This window comes from Anser cygnoides, chromosome 1 (assembly GCF_040182565.1).
Source record: "Anser cygnoides isolate HZ-2024a breed goose chromosome 1, Taihu_goose_T2T_genome, whole genome shotgun sequence".
Taxonomy (NCBI): Eukaryota; Metazoa; Chordata; class Aves; order Anseriformes; family Anatidae; genus Anser; species Anser cygnoides.
This window is the reverse complement of record NC_089873.1, coordinates 112,958,938-112,980,999: the sequence shown is the minus strand read 5'-3', so window position 1 is coordinate 112,980,999 and position 22,062 is coordinate 112,958,938. Positions and strand designations below refer to the sequence as shown.

The 22,062-nt window shown below is 46.2% G+C and overlaps 1 protein-coding gene across 4 annotated transcripts in view; it reads right to left on the bottom strand.

The window, feature by feature from the left end:
- Positions 1-5,388: 5,388 nt before the first annotated feature.
- Positions 5,389-22,062, bottom strand: part of EVA1C (eva-1 homolog C) — a 38,316-nt gene continuing 21,642 nt past the window's right edge. For 3 of the 4 annotated variants that reach the window (XM_048071372.2, XM_048071369.2, XM_048071371.2), the window contains exons 4-8: positions 21,488-21,640; positions 11,621-11,764; positions 7,977-8,057; positions 7,016-7,105; positions 5,389-5,922 (exon numbers count right to left, since the gene is read on the bottom strand). In XM_048071372.2, the coding sequence (XP_047927329.2) occupies positions 5,537-5,922; positions 7,016-7,105; positions 7,977-8,057; positions 11,621-11,764; positions 21,488-21,640 (854 nt within the window). In that variant the 3' untranslated portion in view covers positions 5,389-5,536. The remainder of the gene's footprint in view (positions 5,923-7,015; positions 7,106-7,976; positions 8,058-11,620; positions 11,765-21,487; positions 21,641-22,062) is intronic. The other variant, XM_066978109.1, reaches the window with a different exon arrangement.

Below are 22,062 nucleotides of genomic sequence, written 5' to 3'. Positions count from 1 at the left end.
TTCGTTTTACTGCAGGAGGGTCATGGACGAAAATCACCAGGGAGCAGGGGTTTGGCTGCTGCACTGGAAAGCCTTAGAGCAGGGTGCGCCTAACACACATGGTGCATTTTAATGGTGATCTGTTTTCCCTCCATATTCCCCCTCCTGCACCCCACAGCTCCTACTCAGTACAACCTGTCCTCCGTCCTCGCCCCCCCTCACCATGCTCTGGGCATGCCGGGTGACGGGGACAGCCCCGTTGGGCCATGAGGCCAGCAGGCCCCGTGCCAAAGCCACCTGCCTGCGGTGTCAAGGACGGCGCCCGTCCCGCATTGTGCCTCGGGGAGTACGTCCTGTGCAGCAGCCGTGGCGGGGCTGCCTTCTGAACGAGGAAGTTTATAGCAAAAATAGGAAATTTGGCACTTCCTTAAGGAAGAAAAAGAAAAAGAAAAGGCAATTATTATTTTATTCCAAAGATTATGGCTGTGAGAGCAGCTCTTAATAAAGGCTGAGTAATGCAGCCAAGCAAGATTAAATATTTATAATGCTGTGGTTAAAAACTGTTGTGTAGGGATATTTTTTCCAGGAACCAGCACACAGCTGCGACTCACATCGCCACTCAGGGGGCTGTGGGCACGGCTGTGCACATGGTGTGCTGCTTCATACCGCCACCTCTTTTTTTCATACCAAAGCAACAGTGTGTGCAGATTTAGGATCCAACCCATAATTTTCCACAGTGCAGAGGCTGGTCACAGTTTTGGAGCTCTGCTTCTTCCTGCCTCTCCCTCAACAGCACCCTGCGGGCTCGTTCAGAAAAGGACATTTCGCCTCTTTCCTGACGAGGGATATTTTTAGCTATTCCATTTTAAATTTTTGCTTAGGGTGGACAGGAACAGTAGCGGACAAGCCGGACAACCAAAAGACTTGACACTGCTGCCATCGCGACTCCAAATGTTGGGGTTAGAGCTGGTCAGTGGCTCACAAAATAACGTAGGCTGGGAGGACCTCCTGAGGCCTGCTGGTCCCACCACATACCTGGAGAAGGGCCTGGCTCTGAACAAGGCCCAGCTCCAAAACCCGACCGTGTTGCTGTGTCCAGATGTTTCAGGAATTAAAAAACAAACCCAAACCAGGCAGCTCTGTTGTCTCTGAGCCTAACAGAGGTTCTCATGGCTGATTGACCTGTCTGCATATTGAGGGCCTGAGCTCTGACGGAGGCCTTCCAGACCTCTCGCTCCCCCTGGAACAGAGCAAGCGGGTATCACCCTCACATCTTCAGGGCCCCTTCCTTAGGAGCGCTGCCTCCTTAACAAGGGGAAATGCCGGGTGCAGAAATGGATGGGGAGTTTTATAAGGCTGGGGCAGGGCTCCCCCTTACAGGAGTGTGGCTGATCCTGCTGAGGAATTGCTCCGGGGTGCTCACAAACCCATCCCCAGCACCGCAGAGACCGCAGGCTGATGTGCACCACGGGGGATGTTGTGAGCACAGACCCGAGCAGTACAACAGGACCGTGCCTCGCACCTTGGCAGGGCCTTCACGTTGCTCTTCTGCTCCCAGCTGGAGTTCAGCTCCCTGAGGAGAACACCGCTGTTGCCCCAGTGGCTCTCTGCAGGGCCGTCTCCAGCACTCACTGGCAGGACTTCTGCTTACTTCAGCGAGGTCTGGATGGACGGGTTTCCTCCGTGACCCCGAGGAACCCCACCGTGGATGATTTCAGAAGCGATGTGAGATCCCTTGCCTGGGTTATTCGGTGCTGATGCTGGCTCATATCATTTTCGAATGCACGTCATTCCCACGGCCATGTCTGTAGCCTAAGCCTAATAGCTACTTTCATGCCGAGCCAGCCACACAGCCTGCAAAATCTCCCCTGTAATATCCCTAGGCTGCTTTTCTGGGCACTCACAAGGATTTTGTGGCTGAGAGGTCATCTTTTTGCTAGCTGTGAAATGCCCTCCCCAAGGTGTTGTTGCAGACCTGTGGCACCTCGTTCAGTTATATTTCTACCCTTAGCCTGGAAATGAAATAGATGCTGGCTATGGTATTTCTGCTTTTTTTTTTTTTTTTTTTCCTTCCCATTTGTGCATCCCACTAATAGCTGGCAAAATCCAATTGCTTCTTACCACTGATGCCACTGCAGTAAAACAGACCCAGCACTGAAAACAACATGGATCACTGTATGCACTGCTTGTCTTTAGTTGGCATACCCCGTGCTTTCCCATAAAATAAAATTTGTGTGGTCAGGTCAGGTAAATAGGTTGCCCTTTAGTTCTCTGTTTTCCATGCTGGATGTTTTTTTCTGCAGAAGGTGTCATTTCAGAGAGATTGAAATAATTAGTGCCCGTTCCTGAGTTTTGTTCGTGTTTGTTTTCACTCTTACTTCCATACCGCTGTGAGCAGCGAACATTTGGGAACGAGATGAAGCACTAATTGATAGCTTTCCCCAATTAGACTTGGAAAGTTTTCCACAGAAAGAATGAAACAGCAACCCAGGCTCAGAGTATAAACAATCTTGTCAAGGGAACGAACCCTGAGTGAATCTCACCCTACTGCACTGGAGCAAAAGCCGCTTCCCTGGCCCTGCCGAGATGCTCCTGGTGCTCTCCCACGACAGGACTTTGTCACCAGGCTTGAAGATGCGGTACGACAGGAATACATCCAAGCAGGCACACATTGCTAAGCACGTTTTTCTCCTCCCCGCACATCTCCAGCAGCTGTGATGGGCTCTACACTGGGAAGCAGCCTCTTCCCTGGCTCTTTTCCTTATTTATTTCCACAGTGGGGAGCAGGGGTGCAGCCCCAGCCCTGCCTTGCTGCCCCATGGCCACTTTGAGAAGAGCCAGCTAACCTAGGCCTCTGAGTCGTGGCCTTGCATGGAGAATGCTCTCCGGGTTTTGGGGCTCCTGAGGTGCCATGGTGGGAGGTGTGGGACATGACACACACGGGATGCAGGCGGCTGGTGGGAGGGTGGCAGGAGCAGGGAGCCTTTGGTGGAGGTGGTCTGGAAGCCAGGGGAGATACCAGAGGGTGCCTGGTAGAGGCTGGGGCAGTGGGCAGGGAAGGACAGGGTGTGACACGGCCAGTGAGGACACTTGGCTCGGCTTCACCCTGGTCAGGGCACATCCAGGATGGTGGGGGATGCTCCTGCATGGCTCACTGTCATTAACAGGCAAATGCACAAAGGTAGCAGAAAAAATAAGTGACTTATCTTAGTTTAATATAATGAGCCTATTTCCTCCAGGGTTGTGAAAGGAGGTCAGAGAACTGGGAGCTTGGAAAAGCAAGGCGTTTTGCAGCTTTGCCCCAAGTAAGGGACCAGGCTCTAAGCTAGAGACTGGCTTCTACCGACCTGCTGCCACCTGAACTGTTCATCACCAGGAAGGGTCGCCTCTGCTTTCAGCTGGGCTGCAGGGACCCCCAGAGCAGCACCATCACTTGGAGGATGTGTCTGGGTGACGAGAATGGGACAGTGGGGACCAGCCAGTAACCTAGCGCTGCCAAGTCTACCACCAGACCATGTCCGTAAGCACCACATCTACACGTCTTTTGAAGACCTCCAGGGATGGTGACTCAGCCACTTCCCTGGGCAGCCTGCTCCAATGCCTCACAGCTCCTCCAGTGAAGAAATTTTCCTACCAACCAACCTGAACAGGCAACCAACCTGCCTCATGGGTCTGGAGGACGGCGTCACCTCCTGGTGGAGCTGTCTCACACCTACTCACGGGGCCGGCCAGAAGTAAAACCCCGGTTCCTCCACCCATAGGACAAAAGCCAATTCTTTTCAGACCCAAACCTATTCAGGACCATTGTGCAGGGACGTGGACGGCAACACCTCTCTATCTGTGAGGGGGAGAGCCAAGCCCCCACAGGAGCGCAGCCTTTCGTGCAGCCCCATAAGCACGAGGGGAAGTGTCCCAGCCCCGCAGATGAGCTCAGCTCTTCGTGTCTCTCTTCAGTCCCTCTTCCTTCCGCTAATAGGATGCCAGTCGGTGTTGAGATTTTTCCAGTTGAGCACGCAACTGTGCCTTAGTCATCTGAGTAGGTCCCTTCCTCCTTTTTAAGTTTTCCCATGCTTAGATGTGACTTGGTATCAGTAGGAAATGACGAGCCCTGTCACTTCTTTCTTTCCGAGCGTTTCATGCTACCTCGCGCTACCCAGAAGCACAGTGTCTGAGCGGGAAAGCACAATGAACTCATGAAGTATTACCAATAGGAAGTGACATTTTTCCTCCTATTGTTCACGAAATTCCCTATGGAGTGCAGTTAAAATATTGGAGACATTTTATTTAAAGGCAGGAAGGTTATGTTTTCAACTTAGATAAATTTCTGATTTTATTTTCTGTCTGGCTGCACTAAACCAAACCTGATCAGTCTGAATGACTTGCAAGTGATCTTAAAAAAAAAAATCCTGTGAATATAATCTTAAATCAAGGTTATAAAACATGCTTTAATATTAGCACTGTTAACACAGTGTTCCACTTACAAAGTATGGCCTTAATATATGCCAACCTTTTTTTTTTTTTTCCAATGAAGCACTCACTGCCTGTGCTTCACCAATTTGCCAGCACTGGTAACAGCAGAAGTGAGAAGAGATTAGACCTCAGGCAAGTCTCTTCTGATGGTTGGATGGTGAACTTCTCCTTAGCAGCAGGGTCCTGAGGGCCTGGAATGCAGATTGATGCTCCCCTTACGCCTGTTCTTCAGCAGTTCTTTTACTGATAGGGTTGGGCTCACCTGGTGGCTCTATGCTTTACAAAAAGCAGCTGTAGACTGAGAGGCGTTGTGAAATCTCTGGGTATGCTGAAGTGTGCCTGAGGCAGGCACTGTTGCATTACCATCTAGAGGACTGCTACTAACTAAACTATTTCTCGGACCCTGTAGGGACCAATGAGGTGAGAAAAAAAACATCAGTGGATGGTCATTCAAGCACATGCACCTACTACAGTTGCAGCATTTCGTGGTACTGTTTTGGTTTCACCAAAATTTTACTTGAGAAGAAAATGTGTTGGGTGTGGGAGATCATTAGGGTGCTTGAACAGATGTTGGGGGGGGGGGTATGCTTATTCCCCCCCCCAATATGTTATAATGAATCTGCTGGTTCAAGCTTCAAGCACCTGTGTTTAATTTTGCTCCGTCCTGCTCCCTCTGTTAATAATACATTTCTCAACAACAGAACACATTCTCATGTAATTTATGGGCTGCAACACACTAACTGGGTACAAGTGCTATGTCCTAAAGCAGAAGGCTTTCCTCCATGTTATGCTTCTCAAATATTGTTCTCCTTTTTTAATATTTCATAACCTGCATATGGCAATTGAGCCCAAATATACAGTGAAAAGCAATCTATAGTATAATTCAAAACTATGAGACTTTATAAAAGTGTTTTTCCACAGAATGATTTATAGACAGTCAAAGGTTTGAAGCTCTCCTTTTATTGCATATATTTCTTCTTACTTTACAAATAATTATATGTACTGATACAAATGTTCCTTCACAGAAGGTACATTTCTTTTTCAAAAAAAAAAAAAAAAGGCTAGGGCGTCATCCAAAATAAGCCATTTATTGTTCATTAATATAAAATGTATTCATATTCCTAGGTGGTGTCATATCCAAACCACTGTTCATCCAAATTTCCTGCATGATCTGTTCCCTGCGCTCGATCCGTTCAGCCAGGTCTGCTGCTTCTGCTGAATTATAACCTGAGTAAGGAGGTCTGTAAAGTTCTGCCAGTTCATCCTGAACCTCTGACTCGGAGGAGTCTTCCTCCTCCTCGTTCTCACTGTTCTCATCTGCTCCATCACTTTCTGGCACTAGGTGCTCCCTCTTTCCTTGCAATTTCTTGAAGTCTTTAGAGCAGGACCGGCGGCTCACCAAGGCGCATAGCGTGAGGATTAATCCCACACAAACGCTGGATACAAACAGTAGAGCAGCTCTTTCTAGATGATCTGAAATTAGAAATCCAGTGCTTAAACACTTCACAAACTCTGCCAAAGTCTATCTACAAAAAAGCCAGCTGTCATTTCCAGAGTCCTGCATTACGTGGCCACAGTGTTAGGGGGTATTTGTGGGCAGGGGGTGGGAGAGGGCTTGCTGTGCCCTGCACCCGAAATGCCCTGCACTTGGGAACTGAATGGTGCTGTCTCTGCTTCTTCAGATTACTATGCAAAAATCCCAGACTCTTAAAAACATAAAATAACAACATTATCCCATTGCTTTATTAGCATTCTTAACCACCTACCAGAAGCATACCATTTTTTTCCAGCTATCCTGCCAAAATGGGTCTTACTCTCACTAACAGGGGGCATGGGAAGAGCACCTCCCTGCTCTGAGGAGCCACAGCAGCATCTCCAGCCCGGGCTGGTAGGGAGCATTGTGATTCCCGGTACATGCTGAGATCACGTCCCAGTATAGCAACAAGGGAGGCAGCAACTCGACCACTGCATGGCTCCTGCTGTTTTCTAGAAGAGCCGAAACCTTAGCCGAAGCCTTAAAGTTGCTTCTTAATGCCAGCCCCTTGCTCACTTCCAAAATTCATGAGACTTTTGCTGTGGTGTTAGAGATCTGGTGATCACAGATCTGTTGGCCTCAACACAATTTGCCTTAGTGTTGCAAAGTCACAAAACCTGTCATGGCTCATAACGGCGATGGCTGGGCCGATTTATTTATTTATTTGTTGCTCCTCAATGATCCTTATATGTATGTAAACCAACATTTCCAAAAATGGATGTCTCCAGTGCTGCTCCCAGATCGGGGACCAGGTTTTCAAAAATACTGAACAACCAACAGCCCCCATTGAAAATGTTCATTAAAAAAAAATCTTGGCTGCAGTCCCTAAGAGTTTGGATCCTTCAAGATGGAAAATATTCTATAAATGTCAATTGCGCTGTGATTGTCCCATCCACAAGACTGCGAGTATATTGTAATAATACTGTTACTATAAATATGGGATTTCCAGCTGCGACCTTCTGAGGTGATCCTCCCCTTCCCTACTCCTTCCAAAATGCCACAATCTAATGAACCAATCTCTCATTTTCCTACCTCTAATGTATGCAAATGTAGCCAAGGAGTTGCTAACAATAGTGCCATCTTTCTTTGGAAGTCTTGATTCCTTTGGGTCAATGTCGATACCTGCAACAAGAGGAAGTAAAGCAAACTCAGTCACATCGTAGATGACAAAGCTGCTAAGGTGATATTCTTCTTATGGCTTTTGAACCAATGAGTCTGACTAAAACATAGACAGAACAGCACTGTGCCTTGCAGAACGTTAGACCAAATGATAGTAGATTATTTAATAAAATAAATATTGAAATCAAATATAAACAGCAAATAATTAAGGTATTGAAAATATTGAGTATACAGAAAATGGCAAAATTATAAAAAAAAAACAAACCAAAAAACTATTACCAAGTGAAACCCCTTGCCTGTTCCCATTAAGCTTTCTGAAACAATTTACTTCATTAAGCTTCACACCTATCCAGTGGACTTCCTAGCCCACTGCAGTTAGCGATGGCAGCGAATATGCACTAGCCACATGGTTCATTTCATTTGCATTTACGAGAAGCAGGTGTGGCTGTAATTTTTAAAAGACCCTTCACCATGGACCAACTACACTTTCACTTTTACTCTTCCCATCTTTCAGTCAAAGTTAGAGAAGAGTGCACTGGTTATGGCCTGCCGGGTATCCACGTCCCTGTCAGTCAAAATTCAGCATGTCTCAGCCCCTGTTTGGCGTGACACACAGGCTGACTTAAGCGAAGTTTCACAGTTCCTTGGAAATCGTGTAAGAAACATACAGGGGACAGCAGAGCGTTCCTTCTGTATCGCTGTGACAACAGAGCCGTGGCCGTGCTGGCCCCATCCTGTCCCAGCCAGGAGGGCAGATGCTGTCCCAGCAGCGCTCCCCCTGTCCCCTCCCTCACACCCGCCTCTGCTGTGCTGAAACGTCCTACTGCAGTCAAAGACAAAGGAGAGGAGTAAACAATTACTGTTTTTTAATTACCATGCTCACCGTCGTTCAGCTTCACAGAAGACTTGTTGTCAGTGACCAGGGGGTTGACAGCTGTCAGGATAACTTTAGGAACTGGAAAGAAGAAAGGCAAACAGTGCACTGTCAGTTTTGGAAAACAGATCTCCAGTTAATTACGAATCCCCATTACAGCATCACAGCATGGCTGGGAGTGGAAGGGACCTCTGGAGGTCACCTGGTCCAACCCCTGCTCAAGCAGGGCCTCCTACAGCAGGATGCCCAGGACCATGCCCAGGTGGCTTTTGAAGACCCCTAAGGATGAAGACTCCACCACCTCTCTGGGCAGCCTGTGCCAGCGCTCGGTCACCTGCTCAGGAAGGAGTGTTTATTTTGTACATTAATTTGTTTTCTGTTGGCGGCACCTCAGGCTCTGCCTGTTTAAAGTCTCGTGTGAAGTCCTCTGCAAAGCGGTCCCAGAGAAGGAAGGTGCTCAGGATGGGCTGGAAGTGCTCTGGGTATGGCACTTCTCATGGCATTTATTTTTTTTCCCTTGAGAAGTTTTCACATTCTTTTTTTAAGTAAAACTGCTAAAAGAAGGCACACCGTGGAGACGTTGAGAGTTCATGTATTGTGTGTGAGATGAATGGGCCCTTCAGGTACCCAGATCTTGGCACCTGCTCCCTGTATTGTATGAAGGCAGAATGATTGATTTGCAGACTTATGTGAAGGAGAAAAAAAATAGAAAGAAATTTCAAGTATGACGCTCACCTCTATCCTATACACAAAGATTTGCCAATAAACAGTGTTAAAGAGAGTTAAATGGAACAGAGGAGAGCGAGGCTTGGGGCTTAGCATAGTTTTCATTTGCAAAAACAACTAAAAATAGCACTTCTTTCTGAGCAGTACTCTTCTGTGTGTGGGCTCCAAGTCATATCTGTTTCCTTTCCCGGTGAGGGAATTTTCTGGGACTCTTTGCTCCTGTTTGCAACAGAAAGCCAACAGAGATAGGGGCAAATGAGCTAATTTCTATTTTGGCTTGTATACCATCGTAATTCGTAACTGTTTTCCAGCAGCAGAGTATTTTTGTCAGTGGATGAGGTTGGTTTGCTTTCTTTCAGCCTGCGCGCTGCGTTCGCAGGCCTGGCTGTTAGGAGCAGAGTTTGACCTGGAAGTAACTGGAAGGCAGTAAACGAGATGTAGGCATCCCCTGCCTACACTTTGTGGCATCCCCACGCTGTAGCCTCTTTCTCTTAGCCTCCACGTGGCCGACGCTGGGCGAGTGCCTCCCTCCCCTGTCCTCACACATCCCTCCCGGGAGGCCGTGCTGTCCGCAGCACGCCCCGCTGCTCCTGCTGCGTGGCCCGGTGCCCGGTGCCCGGGCCTCCTCCACCTGAGCTGATGTTCCTCCTGCTCCCCTCCTTCCCAACACATCGTTTGTGGCAGGGCTGAACCCTCTCCCACTGGGTTTGGATGGATGTTCGATATGGCATCCGAATATTTGTTGGGGGGGGGGGGGGCGTTTAATTCAAAACGTCATGGGCAACAACAGCTCTCGCACCACCAATTTTAGCTGGGGTTTCTTTTCAGACACACACTGCACACAAGGGCTTTAAGACCTGCACCAGGTCGCTGCACAGACTATGTGACACCAGCCGAAGGAATTCTTTATCAGGATAACCGCAGCCACTCTCGGTGCTGTGCCAGCAGGCAGGGCAGGCCCAGCAAGCTGCCGAGGGCAGCCCATGAGGGGTGAGAGCAGCATCCAGGACACACGGGCATGGTGCCGGAGTCAGCAGCTGCATTTCCTGGGGCAGGCTCCCAAATGCCAGCCTCGGCAGGAGCTGTTGTCAGATGCTACCCCGTGCAGACAGGAGGTGATGCCGGGGGGGTCACTGAGGCACCGGGACTGTGAGAGACCAGCCTCTCCTTTTACCAGTGGGAGTTAACTGTGAAAACAGAAATGCAGGCAGACACGCTAGCCCTGAACGGCTGCTGACCTCTGAGGTAGGGAGTGAGATTTTTTCACATTCCTGACCTTGCTGGCGATACTTTCAAGTGTGGTACAGCCCTCAGAAAATGTGCTCTGCTCAGCTGTGTCCCTGTCGCTTCAGAGGAACGCCCATTTATCTCAGCTTGGGAAGCACCAGGTTAGCAGGGATCTTCTAGTGAGGGGAAAGTGTAAAATGTCATTCTGGACTACAGCCAGCCTCTTCCCATGTTGCCTAGATGATCTATAAACAATTAGACCTGCAAACCATTGGCTAATGCTTCAGACTGCACAGCTCCGTAGGATCTGGCAGAAGAAAAAGTCTTCGACATGTGCCAGCAACACACACGAGCGCTATTTGTTATCCATGTGTTATTGCAAAACCACTTCACTAAAAACCAGAGCGCATAACCTCACTGCAAACAAACATACACTTGTCTTCCAGCATATGAATGCGTTAAGAGAGAACAATCTGTTACAACTATCTTTAATTAAAGAGGATCCCATTAACTCATTCATAAAGTTACTACAGCACGAAGACAACTGCACAACAATGTTACGTGCTAGCACAAAGGCAGGTCTCCAGCTCTCCTCAACAACATAAAGAGGAGAGTCACTGTGACGACCCTCACCTCACAGCTACATTAGGAGACCACAAAAGAAGTTCTCTCATGCCAGCAAGGAAATGGCTGGGGCTCCCTTTCCTCTGATCCTCAGGTACACAGCGATCTGGCAATCAGTCCCGTGCTGCTGTTCCAAAAAGCACGTCCCAGAAGCAGAGCAATAACTCAGTGAAAAAGATATTGCACTTCCCTCGGTTAGAGCAGGGGCATGTGAGAGACAGCCACCACCGAGGGTCACAATTCGACTCACGACTAGCTGGCAGCAGAAGGCAGAGTCTGAGGAAATCTGTTCCAGTCCTCATTTAAAGAAAGACATTCCTAAAAGTATGCAACACCTACATAAGGCACTGCACTGAAGTCCTGCAGTCTTTTTTTCTCACTTTCATTGGTATTACACTTCGCTGTCCCATGGCCTTTGCTTTTAAAAAAAAGAACTATAGGAACTCTGCTTCTACATGATGCAAATATATCAGCCTACAATAAAGAAAATGAAAAACTCTTCCTTCTTGTCTGAGCTGAAGTAGGCTTCAGTCCTGCAAGGGGTCTATAACCTCAAACCTCTATTTTAGAGAGACCTTGCCCATGAGAAAGGAAATCCCTCTGCAAGGCTGGAGGCTGTAGGTGTGCTCATGTGACTCAGGTTTCAGGACTGGGCTCTGTACACAGTGCCACAGTTATGCAGCACTGCTGTACCTGGACCCATGGCAGGCAAGAGCAGATTATTTTTCCTAGCTCTGTTGCAGGTGAATTCTGCAGAACAGAATCTTATTTTGATAGTATTTCTTGAGATATAATAATACATACTTAATATTTTATTATAAAATGCATTTTTACAAGGGAAAAAAAAAAAGAACAACAAACAACTTAATGTCAAGGTATACATTGGGTGCAGCTCTATCCATGGGATTGTTCACATATTTTGGGTATAGCCATGTCACAAAATTCCCATGTTAAGGAGGGGTAGATTTCAGAAGCCTCTCTGTGTGTGTGTCTCCATATGTGTGCATTGTTTCGCATTGTTTTGCTTTGCAAGCAGAATAAGGGCTTCAAAATGATTGTGCTCTTACCACATGCATAGCTGACGTTAAGGTATTTTGTCACTCCAGGTAGGCACGGACTTCCAAAATCCTGGCTGGTGACAATAATTTTGCATCTCTGTTTCCCGTAACACCTTTTCGATAAAACTTCTAACGCTGTGTAAGACAAACAGTCTGAAAGAAAAATACATGGAATAAATATACAACAGCAGTGTTATCAGAAATAATAGCTGCCACGTGCACAACAAGACACACAAATCTGCTCTCAGTTTCAGACAGCTATGTTTGCCTAAACAGGATTTCAGAATTAGGTATCAGGATTTGTGAATGCAATGAATTCAGCATGCAAAGAAAGTGTGAACTTGCAGCAAGCTAACTCCCTCGTGCTGACTTCCAGGTGCATGCTAAGGTTGCAGTAAGATCCATGCCAACCTACAAATGAGGTGCTGCGTTGGACGTCACCTGGGTTTCCTTCATGATGGCCTGGAAGAACCAAGCACCTCCACCTTGTTCATCTTAAGAAGAGCTTGCAAATAAAGGCAGATGCAATACCGTTTGCAGGTCTCTCTCTCCGTCCCCCTGGGTTATCACGATGCTTTGACCAGATGCCCAGTTTCTATTCAAGCTAAGTGAGATCAGTTTTTGTGCACCACAGCAGCTAGGGCTACAGCGAAGTTCAGTGTACTAAAGGTAGCTTACGGTCTGCTCAGCCTGGTGCTGCTGGGAGCCATTCCGCCACGGCCAAGAAGTCAAGCTAGGCTCAACATCTAACTGGGCAGACACCTGACTTCTTCCTGCCGTACCAAACGCCACGCTGTTCCAGTCAGGCTGCTACCACAAGCCAAGTCTGCATGCCTAAATCAACTTCAAAGGCACCTCCGCCGCACGGTACTCGTGCCTAATGACACGTTGCGTGCGCGCAGAGGGCCCCGGCTGCCCCGCTTCTCCCTGCGGATGGAGAGCTGTGGACGGGGCAAAGTTTTAAAAATTTGCTTTAAAGAAAAAGAATGTCTATAAATGTGACTGAATTCTCAGTATCCACATGTGTTAGACCCCAATACACCAAGCAAAAATACCTGTTAGTTTCAGTTTCAAAACAGAAAGTGTGCAGAAATCACAGGCCTGGGGTAAGTAATAATTTTCTGAAGCTGTCCGCTTCCAGTCAGCGTTACCTCACCCATCTGGTCAACCTCTATGGACGGTAGGTATTTCTCCGTCTAAGTCTTCCTAGGCAGGGACATCCTAGAGATGTGAAAACATCTCTTTCTCTGCTCATTAAAGCTGTCTTTCCTATAATAAACCTCAGACAAGGATGGCACCTTCTCCTTCCAACAGCTTAATCTCATTTGTGCCTCTGCAGAGGAAGAAGAAAATGGTGTTCACAAAGCTTTCCCAAATCACTCTTGTTTGAAAAGAAAGAAGAGATCTGAGACTGGAGATCTTGGCAAAGAAGATTCACCTCCAACAGGTGAAAATAGGGTACATTTGTGATTTTTAGAGTTAATCCCCTGACACCAGCACTGAGTGGCACGTCCTTGAGTGGAGCCTCTGGGAGATGCTGGACTGATTTGTATGTTTGGTGAAGGGCCCAGGGGTTACCTTTCAAGACAGATTTTGGGGAGAGCAGCTTTCTCTTTCTGGAGACCTAAAAACCTAAGGCCTGTGTATCCTGGGAGGCTGCTGGGCAGGTGGGGAAGTCTGATTTAAAACACTGGATATCTCTGCTTAAATAACTGCTGTTTTAGTCTCTCTGGAGATCTCAGCTAACTAAGGATATATTCAGGTGGACATTTTAGACAGCTAAGTAGCGTATTTTGGCAAGTACAAAAACAACCAAAGAATATCAGGAGGAACTATCAGATGATTCATAAATCATAGAATCATCCAGGTTAGAAAAGAGCCTCAGGATCACCAAGTCCAACTGTGGAATGGATTGGGAGCACAACAGCAGTCTGGCAAGCTGAATTATGTTTTCTACAAGCTTCCCTGCCCTTCGAGCTACTCCCAGCCAGCCGTTATGCTGATGGTTTTCTACAAATTCAGTGATACAGTGAGTACATGTTTCATTTTGCCTTTGGAAGATGTTTGCTCTTGTTGCTCTGGGAGTTAATAGCTCCTTATCACCTATATTCATGTTGGATTTGGCTCCTCCACCTGAGGAGCCAGCCGTCATGTGCCTACAGGCTCTTGGCAGGCCAGCTTTTGGAGAACTTTCCAAGGCTTGGCTGGTGTCACAGGTGTGTGAATGGAGACCAAGGCTGGCTTGCTTCTATAGAACAGCACAAATATTAACTGGAAAGAACCATAACAACAACAACAATTTACAATTGTAACATTATTTAACAGCTGTCTGTAGTCCAGGAAGATCTGGGCCTTCCGTGATGCGGTCAAAAATTGTTCAGTTTCTTTCTGTCTGGTTTGTGTGTGCCCTTGCTACCTCCCTGGTAGGTGTCTGGGCAGCTTTAGTGCCAACTGAGCCATGAGTTCAGCTCGGAGGAATTCTGTGTACTCAGTACTGAAGGCCACTTCTTCAGTGGCTGTAGCTTCATCTGCACAATCTCCCGCAAGCAGACACTACAGAAGTGTATCTACAGTGAACTCAGAGAAGCCCGTGTGTGTTGAAGAGATGTACGAGCTGGTTTCAACCAAAATTGCTTGGGAGTCTAATAACAATGCAGCTGCAGCAACGCGGAGCTCATGCTGGGGATAATTTATCCTCCTTCTGGTCAAACACCTTACTGCAGTATCTGAGAGAGGAGGAGATTCACTCCATGCTTAATTTTGATTACATGAGTGAGCAGCCCTACTCAGCAGTCCTGAAGAAATCACAAATCAGGAGATGAACATAAACATGTCTTGTGTCTTCTTCCTGAACATCTAAGAAATGTTTGAACTAAGCTTACATTTATGGGCCTTGCTAAATTGGTACCATATGTTTAAAATAAACTGCCTCTTGAAAAGCACTTTCCCAGCATGCTAGAAGGCTGGTGACATCCACCAGCAGTGATAGAAAAAGCAGCAATGGATGGCTGGGAAAACACTCAATTCTTCATGCCTTGCCGCTGGAGTTGCCCGTTACACACCACCACTGTTGGTGGATCCTTTGAAATGCATGCTTATATGGATGGCATGGAGATGCGGGCATCAAGAAGAGGGTCTTTACACAGTAGTACACTATCAAATCTGACTGCAGCTATTTAACAGTTGGAGCAGAAAGCCTTGTTTCTAGAGGAAAGGCTCTTTCAGCTCCCTAATTAGCTTTGTTTAGGAAAGTTTTGGCATGCAAATGACATGCCATAAATCACGCAGGCTTTAATGAGTAGCAATTTGTCTTCTGGTTCCTTAAAGCTTCTCTCAATTCAGACCGTAAGAGCTTTCCCTCCCTTTCTTTGCACCCTGCCACACAAGAGCTGCAGGTGATGGAATAGCCAGGGCTGGCCCGAGCGTTTTGCGCCAAGCGCTGGCAGCGGCATCCTGGCACACCCGCTCCAAACACTCCTGACGGCCGTCTTCTCCCACATCACCATTCCCGGAGCACAAGAGCCTGTGGGTGAGGGATGTGTCTCAAACGTAGATCCACATTACATACAAAGTAATGTGCTGCTGAAGGACTGGGGAACCCAAAAGGGGAGCCCCACCACAGTTTTTCACTTCGATACTAGAGCGCAGCTGCTTGTTGCTTTCGTCCCAAACTGCTGGCCTACAGGGCTTTATGTTTTCTGGGCTACGCCTACCCACAAAAGAATAAGGAGCTTGCTTTTAAAATCGATTGAAAGCAAAGATTTCACACTACTACATCAGCATGGCTTGTGCTTTGTGGAGCCCAAGTATCAGCTCCGGGGATAAGAACTGACAAGGGGAAACTATGGAGTTCCGGAGCAAGCTAGGGCTGCGAACTCCTAAAGAAAGTTACCATAATAACATGGTAATTTATGCAAGAGCATGGCGTACAGGGTCCTGCCTGCGCATCAGAAAAGGGCCATTTGCACTGCCGATTCTAGCAAAAACACTTATGAAAAGTGTTGCTGATACCTTTATATTCCAGGTCCAGGTTCTGCCAGTAAACAAGGCGGTACGATATGCTAAAAATACCGCTTATTGTCAGAACAGGCCATTCCTTACCAGTGAGTACCACTCCAGGGCTTTCTGCACAGCTGCACCCCCTCTCTCCTGTACTTCACAGCACCAGCTCCTGTGCCTGCTGTGAGGCTCTTGGATTTCCTTATGAGTGGCTTGGAGTTTGGAATTCAGTCTGTGAGCATTTGGTGCAAACCCCCCACAGTCATCCTCTCCTCATCGCACACGCGTAGGCTCGGAGCGAGGGATCTATCTGCCAGCACAAATACTGAGGAGAAGGCACAAGTGGAGCTCCACACTCCTCGGGTGGCAGCAGGAACCAAACTCCTATTGCTCAAAAGCTCATAGGTCTGGTTATGTGCAATTCACCTCCTTACCTTATTCTGAACTTGAATGCCAAGTACACTTTTCCCAACAGCTCAAAATTCTATGCTAGAAAAACCTATACACAAGAAAACCCCTCAACTGCTAGTAAGGAAAACATTAATGGATGAAGTGATGTGTGTCTGAGCATGCTTTAAACGCCTCCAAACAGCTGCTCAGCAAAATGTGACCTTCCCCATTCACCTCAGCAGAAAGTTACCTGGAGTCTAAAAATGGTGACTGCTTTTTTTCTTCACTCCAACAATTGTTTCTTCTCCTGCCTCTGCTTTGAACAGGGTTTCTTTCTAGGGGAGCTTTGTCTTGACAAGATTTTTGGGGTCAAGGGGAGGAATGGCTCCCCTGGGGGCCAAAACACTGCCCAGTTGCCCAGTTTACTAAGGTTGACCAGTTTAAGGTTGACAGTTTACTAAGTTGCCCAGTTTACTAAGGTTGACACGGACAAGGATCTTCTCATATCTGACGTCTGCACATAGACAGAAGGCATTTTGTGGTGGAAGCAAAATCGAGCAATTTTGTCCCCACTTTTGCACCCATAAGGTTCAGCCAGCTGTTGTCTCCCACACCCAAAGTGACGAGGCAGCAGTGGCAGAAGCTGCAAGGGAAGATGTAAACCTTCTCCATGTCCCTGAGCCCTGGCATTGCTACAGAATCATGCCTCTGCATCTACCCCGCCCACACCATCAGTGCGTAAGTGCTTCCAGATCTGACTACAGTTGTTTGTACCCTTACTTCACTTACAGCTGCTCTCAAGAGACTTACACGAGGGACTGGCTCACACTGGGAGGAATATACATCTCCTGGTATGAGATGGAGCCAAAAGCTTTTCAATCACTGTTGGTGAATAACAGATGCAGTCCCACTGAATTGTCTAAAACATTGATACAAAAAATAAAATAAAAATAAAAAAAGGAATCACAATATCACAAAACATTGTTATATAATGAATTTGTGATACCATGCTGGGCTGGAAGGCATCTACAGGATTTTGGAAGTCTCTCTTTCTTATTACCTGAATATCATTTCAGCGGGAAGAGGGGATTAGACAAAATCCAGCCCCAGGGTAAGTCGTGCCATGGTGACAGCTGTGATGGGAGTGCCTGAATTCACACACACACACACGCAGTCACACGCACCTCTTCAATCTCCCTAGAATGGAAACGAGCTAAAGAGAGGGTTGTGCTGGAAAGGACCCTACCTTCCAGCAATGCAGATGGGCAGTCCTGGGCTCTGCTGGTCACTACCACTTGTGGAAGCACATGTCTGACCAGCCAATGCAGATCCAGGTAAAATTTCTGGGAATTACGTTTTGGTGTTCTAGCTTGCAAGTTGCAGCTGGAGGTTACCTACTACCAAGCCTCCTTTCAAGTACTTTCGTGTATTAACAAGAGTAATTTATGATTTGGGAAGTGTTTGTTGGCCTGAACCTTCTTCATATTCTCTATGGCAACCTGTTTTGGCACAACTCTTTAGCTTCATTTGGCCAATAAATTGTCTCTTTCCTCATACACATGTTAGCACAAATGTAAAAGAGAGAGCATATCAGAAGAGGAACCAACTGCTACAGGCTCCTACTTTGCTGGAGACCTGCTGGGCACAATAGATCCTGCTAAGCAGAACTGTAACCAAAACAAATCTTAAATTTTCTTGTGAGCTTTTTGATAATCTTAGCATAATGCGGAAGTTACTTTCTCTAAATCCTGTGGAGTCCTAACAGTGCCAGTCACTGAACAGCTGCAGAAGCAGGACGCTGCTTGAAGTTCTTGATTTTCCTGCAAAGACCCAGAGAGCTTATAATGGAAATAAACGCCCATGCTTCAATGAAATCTCCCGCTTTTGGCAAGAGCTTACTTTGCAGAAGAAACTTTTCCTGAAGGCAAAAAAAACTAAAATGCTTGGAGACCAGACTTTATGTGCTGTCCTTTGAAGGGGGCAACCGTGTCCACTCATAGGAATGAATGGTCCTGATGACAAGTTGGAGAACATGTAAAATATGTAAAAAAGTCCTCCTCCAGTTTGACGGTGAAGAAGATAAAACAGGAAAAATGTTTTTTACTGATCTTACATGGAAATACCACGTTTTTTGACAAATCTCCCCCTCCACAAACCTGCATGGAGCAAGATGAGTCATTCTAAGTGCAGCTTTTTGTTTCTGGACATTTTTAACAAAAGTAAAAGACATTTGGAAACAAAAGGTGGAAGTTACACATATAATTAGGTATCAGTCCTGGGTCTGAAGTGGTGCTGTTGTATTGGCTGCAGCGCACGTTAGTTTCTTGTACTCAGTGTTTCAAGTGCTTTCTTTGTCTGAATGAGAACAGAGACTTGTGTCTGTCTCCCACATCCCATCCTGTGTAGGTTTTTCTGTTGGCATAGTCTCATGCTAAAGCTGTTCCACTGCCTAGGGTAAGCAAAACCCAAACAGACCAGAGGAAAACTCTACTGCCAGGGCTTTACCTAGCAGGGGAGGCACTGTGTCCCCATTGCTTGTCTTCCTCCTCTGTACCAACACTGGCACCTAAGTTAGATTATTGAACTGGCTCACAAAACGTGTCCCAGGGGGAGGCAGTCATGCTGAATGCTGAGCTGAGGCTCACAATCCCACAGCTGCTCTGAGGCTACACAGATGTCATCAATAACAGCGACGGATTTATATACTCTATTTACTACATGGAGAAATGCCTTTATGCTAAAGACATTTTACATCTTCCTGTGTTGCCTTTGAAGCATAGCTCTGGAGATCTGTCAGCTGGTTTGATATATTGTTCAAAGAAAAGTGATAATTCAAAATACATCTGTCTCAGTTCAAAGCTGCTGCTTGTCAGTAATTGTTTATCAGCTATATTGCATGTGAGTATCTAATTAATTTGATATCCAGTCCTCCTAGCAGGACCACATCCAGTACGTGTAGATGCAAAACTGAACTCAGTATAGACTTCCTATACATGTCATTAGAACCTACAAACAACTTCTATTCTGCATAGTATTAAAAAAAAAAAAAAAAAAAAAAGAGCCTCACAGCTTCCCTGTGGTGCAACAGAAGAAATGGAAAGGATTGTGCACAGCCTTTAGGCCAAGATGAACATGGGCAGAAACAACATGGATGTGAGATGGAGCAGATTTAGCTTTTGGTGCAAACATATACACGTACATGGGCACTGACTCTGGAATGAAGAGCAGTAGAACGAAGTTTTCTAAATTGTCTCAAGTAATTAAAATCATGCTGACACTCATATTATTATTGCTTTCTCTGAGAGAAGGGTATCCAGGCACTTAAAAAGTCTTATTATGCACCCACTGACATCTGTATCATGCTTCAAATACCACATAAATAAGATTTAAGCTCCAGATGGAGAGAACTGGAGTCAATTGGATTTGGCTCCTAATTGCTCAGTCCCTTGTGATAACTGAATGTATCTCCCCAAGCCACATAAGTGCTTTTGAAAATTATGCTCACTGCAAGGGGTTACTGGCAGCATGGAGGAAGAGGCCAGCTACTTTCATACAGTAATGGGAAACCCACATAAGGATCTACCTTCTACAGATCTACCTTGTGTTTGTCTCAGCTTTTACGCTCTTTAATGTTATCACAGTTACAGGTTTCTTTGCATAGCACAAGAACAGCAACGGGAGTTGCTTATATGCAGGCAGCCACAGCACAGAATTTGTCATTGTTGCAAATTCTTGATCTACTTACACGGGGAAACTTTATATAGAAAGGATTTGTAGTATTATGATCTGTGAACTGTAAGGACTGACACCATACACAAGGGAACAATTCCCAGAGGTGAATGAAGTGCAAGAAATAAATATGGTAGCAGCCCTTCTCAATCAACTGAGCTCTCTCTTCTCTGCTTTGAGTCATACACTAAGGCCATCATCATGGAGGATGTATGGGTCTTTCAGAAGCCTGCTAAAATGTTTCCTTTGTAGAACAGATACCCAGAGCTAAAGCCCCAGTGAAGGATCAGACAGGATAGCCAGTGTGAAACAGATTTGGCAATTTTAAATAAATTCTTGTAAAAGAACAGAATACAATTTTCAGCCAATACATTTTTAATACCTATAAAACTAAATTGAAACATTGGCTTGCAGACAAATGGCTTTTAAGACTAATTATTGATCTCTTCTTGATGTTCAGAAATGCTTCTTATAGATTTCACTTGTAGCATGTTCTCCTAAGTAAGTAAAGTTCAGGTTTTGCACAGACAGGGCTGGTGTCAGTCATGTAAGCCCTTCCTTGTGTGGTATGAAGGGATGTGAAAAACACACAGATCTTGTGCTGGCCTTCTCCACAGCGTGCAAATTTACCTTCACGCTTTTGGTGTCAACCACTGAATGCATTATTCATATATTCATTATTCAAGCACCCTCACAACCATGTGTTACTATAAATTTAGATACTTAATGATAAAAATTGAGTCATTAGTCATACACCAGTTGAGACTACACATTGAAGTCGATGACTGGTTACTGATGATGACCATAAACTACTTGTGATGTTTTGGGTTCTTTTACATTTTTCAAAGGGCACAGTGTGAGTCTGACAGTGTTCATAGACCATGACCAAAGTGATATTAAAATTATATCAACATTACTATATTGGCTATACATTAATTACTAATAGAGCAACATTAATATTCTCTTCTTTGGGATGCACTTGTACTAGCAAATCAGCAGTGGCAGGGAACATTTCTGAAACTGTGACGCAGTGCTCTGCGGTGGTATGTATGAGACCTGCACTTTTCTGGCCTGTTCAACAGCATCCTCTCACCAGCTCCACATCACAATTCTGGGCAGAGAGCAGCCCCAGGAGGCAGCCTGCATGCATTCGCCCTGCTTGGGGGGATAAGAGCTCAGTGCTACATACACAGGACATTTCCTGCCTGCTGGACTTGGTGCCAGAGAGAAGTCCCAGGCACATCTGATTTATTAGCACACTACTACAGTCCTGGAGTCTGGTCAAACAACAGCATCTAAAGCAATGGTCCCTGATCTATGGACCTCATCCTGACCGGCTGCATTTAAGGGAAAGTAAAGACAGTGGAAGCAGAGACCAAAGTGGAAGGTAGCTGTGAGATAAGGCGTTGGGCCACTCGGGTTGCCTGATCATTATCAGAAGCTGGAGGAAGATGAGAGGCCAGCAGCTGGTATTTAATACAGTCACTTAAGTTCAAGAGAGCCAACAGAAATAATTTTTGATGTTAATCATATTAAGAACTGATTAACTACATCAAGGGTTATTACTTTGCTTACATTTCTTACTCATTTCTCCCTTGTGCTACGCAATTTGTTTGAGTTCCAGAAATAATCTCTCATGTTTCAGTCATCGGCACTTCCAAGAAGCCAATGCTCTTGTGCCTGCAGTTTTCTCCCCGCCTGTGCCCCCACTTCCCTGTGCAGCCTCTTGGAGGGTCTGTTAAGAGCATAATAACATACCGAACGGGGGGACGCGCTCCGCCTCGGTCGAGCAGACGCTCTCTTCGCGTGCCCGCCTGCCATAGGTAGCAGAGTAGATCATGAGGAACTTGGACTCCTGACAGTGGAGCTTCAGTTCCTGGTTTTCACAGGCTGATTTGGTTTTGTATTCAGCTAAAATAGAAGCAAATAACAATACGGTAGCATGAGGCAACTTTCTCAGCTGGACTGTTCGTAGCAAATAGCAGCATGACAGAAAACAGCTTTTCTGCAAGTTGTGCTCTCAGTGATATGTGGCACGATTACAACCAGAGGCAAAGCCAATAGCAAAGCAGAGTGTTTCCTCCAACTAAATTGTTCCCTTATGAGTATCTAAAGCCTCCAGCTCCTTTTAAAAATGAATGAAAATATTAACTTTTGCCAACCTCCTCTCCCGGTGGAACAGCCACCCCCATTCCTGCCTGATTTCCTGGCCTGCTTTCCACTACTATTCAGTAGGAGAAACCTCATCCCTTCCTTTCATGCCCCTGAAGGACAATGTCACTTTCTGTGCCTATCCCAATGCCTGCCGGAGTGCTGAGGGCCTCAGGCCGCTC